The 10,884-nt window shown below is 42.2% G+C and overlaps 1 protein-coding gene across 2 annotated transcripts in view; it reads left to right on the top strand.

Annotated features, from left to right (window-relative positions):
• Window positions 1-297: 297 nt before the first annotated feature.
• LOC138818227 (centrosomal protein of 120 kDa) overlaps window positions 298-10,884 on the top strand; it is a 60,261-nt gene continuing 49,674 nt past the window's right edge. The window contains exons 1-6 of one of the 2 annotated variants that reach the window (XM_070009244.1): window positions 298-386; window positions 616-696; window positions 4,921-5,077; window positions 6,617-6,731; window positions 8,490-8,631; window positions 10,535-10,683. In XM_070009244.1, the coding sequence (XP_069865345.1) occupies window positions 648-696; window positions 4,921-5,077; window positions 6,617-6,731; window positions 8,490-8,631; window positions 10,535-10,683 (612 nt within the window). In that variant the 5' untranslated portion in view covers window positions 298-386; window positions 616-647. Of the gene's footprint in view, window positions 387-615; window positions 697-4,920; window positions 5,078-6,616; window positions 6,732-8,489; window positions 8,687-10,534; window positions 10,684-10,884 lie in introns of those variants that run through there. The other variant, XM_070009245.1, reaches the window with a different exon arrangement.

Below are 10,884 nucleotides of genomic sequence, written 5' to 3'. Positions count from 1 at the left end.
GCCGCGTGCACACCGCGGACACGACGGCACGCCCCAACCCGTGGACCACGTCTACGACAGCCGCGGGGACGCTTTACGGCAGCGGCGCGCCTGCGCACAAGTCCCCCCTCCCCCCCGCCGGCCTCCCCCGGCCGGCCGGCCGGCAGGCGGCGCTGTGGGCACGGCGAGCTGCTCTCTCCCTCGGGGCTCGGGAACCCAACGTCCGAGGGCGGCGGTGACGCGGGCCGCGGGCGTTCTATCCCCGCCGGCCCTGGACTCTATGGCTCTTCTTCCTCCAGCCTCCCCCGGGCTCTGGGCCCGCCGCCCCGGTTGCTAGGCGGAAGCGTGGCGCGGCGGCGGCGGCGGCTGCCGGGGCGTTTGAAAAGCGGCCCAGCCGGCGGCAGCAGGTCCTGAGGCGGCGGACTCGCTTCCGAGGGCCGCGGGGCCGGGTCGCGGAGCGGCTTCCGCGTCCCGTCACGGGCCGGGCGCGGGCCGGGGCCGGGGGAGGCCGGGGCCGGGGGAGGCCGGGGCGCGCCGCGGGCCCGGAGCGGCGCCGCGCGGCGGGGGCTGCGGCGGGCGGGCGCCCCGGGGCCTCCCGCCGCTCACCCGCGGCCTCTCCCCCCCGACCCGCCGCAGACCCCGCCTCCGGCCGCCCGCCCGCCGCGACCATGGTCTCCAAGTCCGACCAGCTCCTCATCGTCGTGTCCATCCTCGAAGGTGAGCGGCGCGGCGCCGGCGGCCGCATCCGGGGCTCGGAGGCCCGGCGCGCGTGCGCGCGGCCCGACCCCGACCCCGCCCCGGGGGTGCGGGGCCCGGGCCGCGGAGTGGAGGCGCCGGGCTCGGACGGCCCCGGGCGGTGCGGTGCGGTGCGCACGGTGGCCCAGCCTCCCGTGTGCTGGAGGGCGCACGGTGTACCGCCGGGCCCGAGGGCCGGGGGTCCGCGGGGAGTACACCTAGCTCTTGAATCGGGAAGCCATCCGCTGAAGAGAAGGCACGGCTGCCGAAACACCGCAGACCCTCTCGCAGCCCGGCCGGAGAGCGCCACGGCTTCCGTCGAGGCCCTGGGTCCTGAGGGCCTTTCCCTTGTAGCGTGGGAGACCCCGTCCCCCTGGGATGATCAGTCACTCTTAGTAACCTGGACGGTGAATACATACAGGTCTTGAGGGTAGAGCATGATGGTTGAAGTGTCTTTTATTGTAAACGTCTGATAGCCGAGGGCAGGAAAGAAAAATCATCCCTGGGCCAGGCATTGATGGCTCACACCTATAATTCCAGCCTTTCAGGAGGCTGAGATCTGAGGATTGTGGTTCAAAGCCAGCCCAAGCAGGAAAGTCCCAAGACTTCTTAACTCTGCCAAAAAGCCAGAAGTAGAGCTATGGCTCACGTGGTAAGAGTGCCAACCTTGAGGGGAAAAGCTAAGGGGCAGCACTTGTCCTTATTCGAGCCCCAGTATTGGTGTGTGAGCCTGTACGCGCGCACACACGAAGTTGTTCCCCCAGCAACTGGATGATCAGGACCACAAGTCTGTGGGAATGAAATGCTGGGTGGAGCACTGGGGAAGGTAGCAGGACCTCCAGCGGTGAATATTTAGGAACATCCTCCAAGACAGCAAAAAAAAAAATCCTGTCTAGTTGGAGTGTGGTGAGGATCTTGAAAGCCAAGTAGTTCAGAATTCATGTTCTAAGAAATAGGTTGGTGGTAGATAGTCCTAAATAGGAGAGCACTTTACACAAGTTTAGCAGTAGTCTTCGGGGAGAAGAAGCTAGAGTCAGGAATGTCAGTTAGCTTGTTGCCACAACATACCTAACCTTGGTATATAGTCCTTTCTCCCAACTGTTCCTGCTCTTGTGTTTGTTTATTTTCCCTTTCAGTACAACCTTACAGTTGCCCCAAGCCAAGAACCTGGAGTTCCTAAGAACTTGACTCTTTCCCATCCCTATCTTACAAATGGCTACCTGGTGTTGTGGATTTCTAAATAATAGCAGGGGTCTCCATATAAACTTTTTTTATACTTTTTTATTGTAAAAATACTGTACAGAGGGGATACAGTTACATGAGCAAGGTAATGAGTACATTTCCTATCAAGCATTGTTGTTTTTCCCCTACCATCCTTTCCCTTCCACTTCCACAACTACACTTCCCCTGCCCCCAAATTGTAAAGTTCATTTTTCTTTTCTTTTCTTTTTTTTGTAAAGTTCATTTTTCAACAGTGTCTTGTGCATCCCATTGTTACAATTGGTCAACCTGTATCCCTATTTAAGCATTTTTTTCCCTTCCCCTCCCAAATTAGAAAAGTGTATATACAAGATGCAGGGCACCAACATCAAATACAGTGGAGGAGGAGCATACAAAGAAACAAAAAAAAAAAAATCACATGATACATTATAAATTATGTTAGAAACAATAGCAAGAAAGCAAAAACCACTTGTGTCCCTATCTTGGTGTTCATTTCACTTCACATCTGGTCATATGTACATTGCTTTTGACCTTTTCTGCTTGTCTCAGCCGTATAAACTTTTTTTTTTCAGCCATATAAACTTTCAAATGGACAAATTTCCACTGTGAATACCTGGATTAGAGGCATTTGTTATCCACTAACCTATTGTAGTAATCTTCAATAATATATTTCCTACATTTTTTCTTCCTCCTAGAAACATCTAACATTTCCTACAATCTGGCAATAACCATTATGACATTAAATCTTACAGTCTTCAGATTTTTCTGTTCCTTAAAAGGCAATGACTGCTCCTTAGAATAGCAAATGTTATCCTTTGTGGCTCTGTCAGTCTCTTATACAGCCAGCTTCTCCCTTATATTGACTGCTTTTAATTTCTTGTCTTCAGTTCTGGGAATACCTTTTATTCAAAAGAAATTGAATTCCTACTGAAAAGTAACATTTAAACTGTGAATCAAATTTCAAGGAAAGGATAAGGCTTCTTTTTTTTTTTATTGTGAAAATACCATACAGAGGAGTTACAATTACATGGGCAAGATAATGAGTACATTTCTTATCAAGCATTGTTAACTCCTCCTTTGTTTCCCCTTCCTACCCTTCCCATCTCCCTCCCCACTCCCCCCCAAAGTTGTAAAGTTCGTTTTTCGACATAACAACTTGTACATCTCCCTGTTGCAATAGGTCCACTTATATCCCTATTTAAACAATTTGTTTTTCCCCTTCCCCTCCACAAATTATACCAACATCAAATACAGTGAAAGCAAGAGTTATACCATGGGGGAGGGACATACAATGCAACAAAGAAATCATCTTAGGGATAAGACTTCTTTTGGTCTTAATATGTTCCTTGTCTTTGGGTTGAGGCAGGCATCTTGTTCTACTGCCTTTCCTCTGTTCTCAGATAAATTGTGATCTTTGGTATCATTATCTGACTGAAACTGTAAGTTAACATATATGAAGTTCACTTTCATGTGAAATTTATAAGAGAAACTAATGATCTTGTAGAGCAGTCAGAAATGAGGTTCTGAGAGAGGCCTTTGGGTACTAATGAAAGAATTGGGCTGTGCGTGTCACCACTCAGAGTGGAGTGTTTACCCTCAAGTGAGAGCCTCAGGATGAGACTCAAATTTGCAGTCCAGTCTTTTCTGACCAAGTAGCTTCAGCTAGAGTAGCAATAGAACTCCTTAATAGTGGTCCCTTCACCAGACTTTTTTGTTTATGAACTGTGACTGCTTTATCAAATATTTTTTTTATTACTCCAGTTTTTTTTTTATTACAGATGATGATAGAGAAACTAATTTAAAAAAAAATGTGCCAGGTACCAGTAATAGAATTTTGCATTTTTCAGGGTTTTTCGAAAAAGACATTTTTACTTTTTTTTTGTCAGTCATGGGGCTTGAACTCTGGTCCTGGGTGCTGTCCCTCATCTCTTCAACTCAAGGCAAGCACTTTACCACTTGAGCCACAGTGCCACTTCCAGTTTTCTGGTAGTTTATTGGAGGAGGTAAGAGTGTCACGGGCTTTCCTGCCTGGGCTGGCTTTGAACTGTGATCCTCAGATCTCAGCCTCCTGAGTAGCTAGGATTACAGGCCTGAGCTATTGGCGCCTGGCTTCCTTTTTATTAATGGAGCATGGTGGACGTTTTTAATTTTGTTCAGATGGTGGCAGAACCTCGCAAAGCTGATACCACTACTGATTCATAACATACTGCTATTACTGGCCCTTTATATAAATAAAAAACATACCTATGCATATAGATATATGCATATTTATATATAATTTGAATTTTTGGAAACATTAGATGTGCTATCAACTTTGGAAAAAGTATCCCAGTTTACTGAGTTGGCATTGTGTGGAAATTAATAGCCATATAGGTCTAGAAATGTTAAACCTAATTTTCCATTTATATAGGAGTAAATACATAGTATTAAATATGTAAGATCTTATCTATGTGAATTTGATTACAGAAACTAATCTGAGTCTGTGAGACTTTTTTGTCTATTATGGGGCTTGAACTCTGGGCCTGAGTGCTGTTGCTCAGCTCTTCAACTCAGGGCTAGCTCTACCATTTGAGCCACAGCACCATTTCTGGTTTTCTGGTGGTTTATTGGAGATAAGACTCTCATGGACTTTCCTGCCCGGGCTGGCTTTGAAACTGGAGCCTCAGATCTCAGCCTCCTGAGTAGCTAGGATTATAGGCCCGAGCCACTGGCACCTGGCTCTGTGAGACTCTTATATGCAATTAACCACCAAAAATCTGGAAGGAGAGCTGGGGCTCAAGTGGTAGAGTGCTAATCTTGATCAAAAAAAGCTCAGGAATAGTGCTCAACCCCTGAGTTCAAACCCTAGGACTGGCATGCATGCACACACATACACACACATACACATACACATACACATACACGCACACACACACACTCACTACTAAATGAGCCTACTTGGTTTTTGTATATTTCCAACTAATCTGCATACTGTTGTTTCTTCAGGTCGCCATTTTCCCAAACGTCCAAAGCATACGCTTATAGTAGAAGCAAAATTTGATGGAGAGCAGTTGGCTACTGATCCTGTGGACCATACTGACCAGCCAGAATTTGCTACTGAGCTAGCCTGGGAAATTGATAGGAAAGTTCTTCATCAGCACAGGTGACTGCTATTTGCAAATTACTGTCTTCTTTGGTCTTTAGAGAGTCTAGTATCTAAAATGGATTTAAAGTTATGGCATCTTATTTTTTCATGAACTCTGTGACCAGAACAGCAAGATATTTGTGTATTAAATGATTGAAAATGTATTTCTGTCTGGGAAACCATTCCAGTACTGGCCTTTTCTTAGTATTAAATGAACTGAGAACAGGAAGTTAAGAGAATGAAATTAAGGAAAAATGTACTTGTTCGTTTGGCTAGTTTCTGTGGATTTATTTAAAGGGATGCTGAATTCTTACAGAGTATCAAAAAGTTTTAAGTTTTTTGTGGCTCTGTAATACCTGCTGAAATAGGGTTCTGCTGTGGGGTGCCACAGTCCACACCTGTATTTGGGCTTACAGTTGTGAGTACCCAGGGATACCACTTTGGCTGTTGCAGGCTGAGAAAATGATAGACAAATTTAAAAGTGATGATTTTGTGCTTAAAGCAGTTAAATAGTAATTCCACTAGATAAACCTAATGACAGAATCAATTCAGCTTAGTAATGAACTAGTATGTGAACTAGTAATAAACTAGAGCTATTCTAGTTTATTAAACTAAAAGATCTCATGCTATAATAATCAGTAACGTTGTGAATCAAGTACATTGAATTATTAATTTAAAATTATTTTGTGGGATAGCATATATTGTAGTTTGTATTTTATATCTGATGTTGTGGTGTAAGAAAGGTTATCAAAAATCAGTCCTGAGGATTCATAATTTTTGACTATCAAAAGGCTTTGAAGATTAAGAAAGCCTGTTCTTACTTAATAACTCTTTAGAGGAAAAAACTAAAATTTTAACTTTTTTGCGGGATGGTTATGGGTCTTTATCTCGGGGTCTGGGAAGCGCTGTCCCTGATCTCTTTCACTCAAGGCTAGTGCTTTATGATTTTGAGCCACATCTCCTCTCTGGTTTTCTGGTGACTAATTGGAGATAATAATCTCATGGACTTTCCTGCCCAGATTGGCTTTGAATCCTCAGATCTCAGCCTCTTGATTAGCTAGGATTACAGACGTGAGCCACCAGTGCCTGGCCTAAAATTTCAACTTTTTTTTTTTGTAGTAGTATAGAGGCAAATATATTTTACAGTTCTTTCTGGTCAAAGAGGTCATTTTGTGTTTCTCTGTGTGTGCTAGTCCTGGGCACTGTCTCTGAGCTTTTTTAAAGCTCAAGGCTGGTGTTCTACCACTTGAGCCATGGCTCCACTTCCTGTTTTTTTGGTGGTTAATTGGAGTAAGAGTCTCATGGACTTTTATGCCCAGGCTGGCTTCAAATTGTGATCCTTAGATCTCAGCTTCGAGAGTAGCAAGGATTATAGGAATGAGCCATTGGTGCCTGGACTGAAGAGGTCTTCTTCAAAATAAAATAGAAAATAGATATAGCTTACCCAATTATCATTAAATTTTAGTTATTTGGATAATGCCATTTTTTTCAAGTTTAATATTGAATGTTCAATTTTGAGAAAAAACTATCTTATTTATTACATAAATTGTTTTGCAGGTTACAGCGTACTCCAATCAAACTCCAGTGCTTTGCCTTGAATCCTTCATCTTCAGCCAAAGAAATCATAGGTTACATTGTTCTGGACTTAAGAACTGCTCAAGAAACAAAACAGGTATTGTCCTCTTGATATTTCTATGTTAGACATTGATTACTTTCAGTAGACACTGGATTAGTGAAAATAAAATAAAATACTGGACCTGAAACAAATTGCATACTTGAGCCAGTGGCATAGCTCTGATGTTTTGGTCATGAACTTGATTTAGAAAAATCAACCTTTTTCATTATTCCTTTGAACTCTTTCTCAAAGAAATTTGTCTCTGTGCTCCAACCTATGTTTAAGTAGCTATGAGCTCAACCTTAACATCTTCAAGTCCAGAGCTTTTATTTAAAATTCTTGAACGTGTTCCTTGCTGTAGAAAATGGTCATCCCTCTCTTGTTGTATGAGATAGAAACAGAAATCTTTCCTGATATTTGGCTTCCCTTTTTTCATAGTTCTCCATTCTTCTTGATCTGTCTACTATTCTGCATTTCACTAATGCTACCTCAGTTTCTTATTTTACTTTCATAATCACCTCCTCATTGGTTTCCCTGCTTCCTGTTCCTTACAGATGCTTTCAGGGAACCAGCTGCACATTATGTGACATTAAGTGTATATCAGTGACATTGTTATCTATTTAAAATTGCATTTATGTTAGTCTTGTCTTTCACTCTGGCATGAATCATTGTGTCATATTCTAATACTAGTACATTAGTACATATAATACGCACTCATGGGCAGATTTTCCCGGTTCGTGAGAATTCCAGGTAGTCTGGATAGGAGTTTCTGATGTTGCTGGAGTGAGGGTTACTCTATATAGAACTTTATTCAGTGACAGTAATAGTTCATAACTCAGAACTATATTATCAGGCCTTTAGTTTTCTTTAGTATTTTTTTTATTAGCAGTAAGATTTTCTTAATTGATGTCAGTATTATAAAGCAGAAATGAGGCAGGAAGAAAAGGTATACAAAGCATGAAATAATAGGCATTAGGGAAATAGAAAACTACATTTTCTATATCTAATGTGAGGAATGCAGGGACAAAGGGTGAAAATAATCCAGCAAGCCCAACACCGGTGACTCACGCCTGTAATCCTAGCTACTCAGGAGGCTGAGATCTGAGGATCCAGGTTCAAAGCCAGCCCAGGCAGGAAAGTCCATGAGACTCTTATCTCCAATAAACCACTCAGAAAACTGGAAGTGGTGCTGTGACTCAAGTGGTAGAGTGCTAGCCTTGAGCTGAAGAGCTGAGGGACAGCTCCCAAGCCCAGAGTTCAAGTTCCAGGACAGACAAAAAATAAAACAAAAATGTAGCAGTGCTACTTACTGGACATTGTGTTGAAAATGAACTATAAAACTGTGGGTGGGAGATAGAAGGGAAAAACTGGGAGAGAGCAAGGGATGGGGTGAAAGTATCCAAAAAGCAATGTACTCTTTACCTGACTTACATAACTGTAACCCTTCTGTATATCACCTTTATAATAACAACGTAAAAATTTAAGAAAAAAATCATGTGAGAAGAAGTAGAAGGTTGTAAAGATAGAAAGAAATAGCTTTTTTCTTTCCTTTAATATTTTACCTGTTGAAGCATAAGAATGGGAGAAACGAAGGCAGCCTCAATGTTTTAAGTTATTTTTCCAAAGGGAAATCCAGTTGATGGCTTCCAAAGTGGAATTAATTCCTTTCTAATAAAATGTGGGAGGGGGAGATAGTTAAGAGAGGAAAATTACTGACAAACTATAGGTCGTTTATTTAGAACCTTAATGAGCATTTCCAATAGGTTTTTTTCCTATTATCTATTAAGATGTTCCTGTTCTGTTGTTTTTCTCTAGGCACCAAAATGGTACCAGTTGCTGAGTAATAAATACACCAAGTTCAAATCTGAGATACAGATAAGCATCACTTTGGAAACAGATACAAAAGCACCGGTGGATAGTTTTAAAGCAAAGGGGGCTCCCCCTCGAGATGGAAAAGGTTTGTGCACCATCTCTAAAGGCATTCTCTGAGAAGTTCATCTATGGACTAGAAGGTTAGGAGGGGATAGCACAAGGAGAACCGTGTGGGAGGGTTAGCTGAGCTTACACAGGGAACTGGACAAACTTAACATCTATTTTCTTTCTTTCTTTCTTGTTTTTTTTTTTTTTTTTTTTTTTTTTTTCGGTCCTGAGGCTTGAACTCTGGGCCTGGGCACTGTCCCTCAGCTCTTCAGCTCAAGACTAGCCCTCTACCACTTGAGCCACAGCACCACATCTGGCTTTTTCTGCTTATGTGTTGCTGAGGAATTGAACCCAGGGCCTCATGAATGCAAGGCAAGCGCTCTACCACTGAGCCACCTTCCCAGCCCCTTAACATCTATTTTCAATCCAAGTACATCAGACAAATATTGTGATGTTGTAACACCTCCAGCACTTGTTGTTTTAACTCATTTGAAATCTTGCAAAGAGATATTTTTTCTTTTCCTCATCTGGTATAATCTAGAACAAAGAATTTTGTATTTTTGAAAATTGCTGCTTAGTTTTGCCATCACTGTCATTAAGGGTGTGGAGTGAAATTGGATAGCACAGAGAGTTGCACATAGAGCAACCTCATCCATCATCAACATCCCAAACCTAGGATGTGATCACAACTGGGGAAATTTCATTGATACTTCATTGTTGCTAGAAGTCCATGGTTGTGTGCAGAATACTTGCACTTCCCTGAAGCTTTTCTGTGTAACCCCTCCCCTCACCTAGATCCTACATTACTTTGAGTATGTTCTCCACAGTTCACATGTGGGAAATTGAGTGCTAGGTTTAATGGTATTTTTGCTATAAGTATTTATTAGCTACAGCATGTTTTTTTTTAATGTTGTACTAATGTACTAATTATCTAGTTTACTTTTTTAAAATTGGCTTTAAGGGGGGGGGTTGTTACCTTTCCACATGTGTTCAGTGTTTGCCAATCTGTCTCATCCCCCATCTAAAACGTTTCGACAACTTTTATTGATCTATTTGTATAGTTGCAAATGCTCTATTTTAATTGTATTTGACCGCCTTCATTTCCTTTTTAATCCAGTCATTTCCCACCAGTACCTACTTCCTGACAGAATGTATTTCCCTTTACCCCCCTTTCTGTTATCAGTCAACAGCTTTCATATAACAAGTTGTTCCCCACCTTTTTTTTTTATGAAGGCTTTTTACATGCAGATTTCGTATGGATACTTATGTCATCTGTATTGTTTTTTTCCTTACCAGGGACTTAGGCAGATCTAGGTTTTCTACCTCCCAGCTTAGATTCACTGTGAAACCTATTTTAGATGTTTTTTCTATATGGTTTATTGATTTTATGAAAATGTTATCAGAATATTTTTGGCAGTAAAATTTGAACTCAGGGTCTCAAGTGATAGACTTTTACTGCTTAGTTGGCCCTCGACCATGTGAGTAACACCTTTAACCTGGCTTTTTTTAAAAAAAATTGTTTTAGAGATGGAGCCAGGTTTTCTGTTGAGTGTCTTCAAACCCTAGTCCTCCATATATCAGCCTAGTAAATAGCTAGGATTACAGGCCTGAACCACTGATGCCTGGCTAGACTATGTTTTTTGTATATGGAAAAACAAAATTAAATGAAGTTTATTTAGAGTACATATAAGAATTAAAGAAAACCTTTTTATATATTAGCTGTATGCATGAAAATTGCCGAGGAAATTGAAAAATATAATCAGCTTTTATAATCTTAAAATGGTGCCTGCCTAAAATACCAATCCTTACAAGGTTCCAGGCCAGGTTGAGCTACAGAGGAAGACATTGTCTCAAAATTGAATGAATGAAATAAAAAGTAAAACCTTACAATAATTTATAGCAAACCGCAGTCTGATGTAATTGTGTTTTTGTCTGTGAAGTGCTTGCTAGCCTCCCTGGACTTGACCCGAAGGACATTGTAGCGGTGCTGAATGAGGAGGGAGGTTACCACCAGATCGGGCCAGCAGAGTATTGTACTGACTCCTTCATTATGTCAGTGACCATAGCCTTTGCCACCCAGTTGGAGCAGGTAAGATGCTAGTGATTAGGAAATTAGTGATTCATGAAGAACTTAGAAAACACCTTATTTCTTAAACCTTTATCCTTTAGATAGATAGTAAATAGATTTGTATATATACAGTTTAAAATTTGAGATAAAAATGTGCTCATACCAGAAACATTTTTACTTTGTGAAAAGGTATCTAGATATCAGTATCTTGATAACAATAAA

The sequence above is a fragment of the Dipodomys merriami genome, unplaced genomic scaffold, assembly GCF_024711535.1.
Source record: "Dipodomys merriami isolate MVZ:Mamm:240054 unplaced genomic scaffold, mDipMer1.0.p SCAF_72, whole genome shotgun sequence".
Classification (NCBI taxonomy): domain Eukaryota; kingdom Metazoa; phylum Chordata; class Mammalia; order Rodentia; family Heteromyidae; genus Dipodomys; species Dipodomys merriami.
Note: the sequence above shows the minus strand (reverse complement) of the source record. Positions and strands in the feature narration are given on the sequence as shown.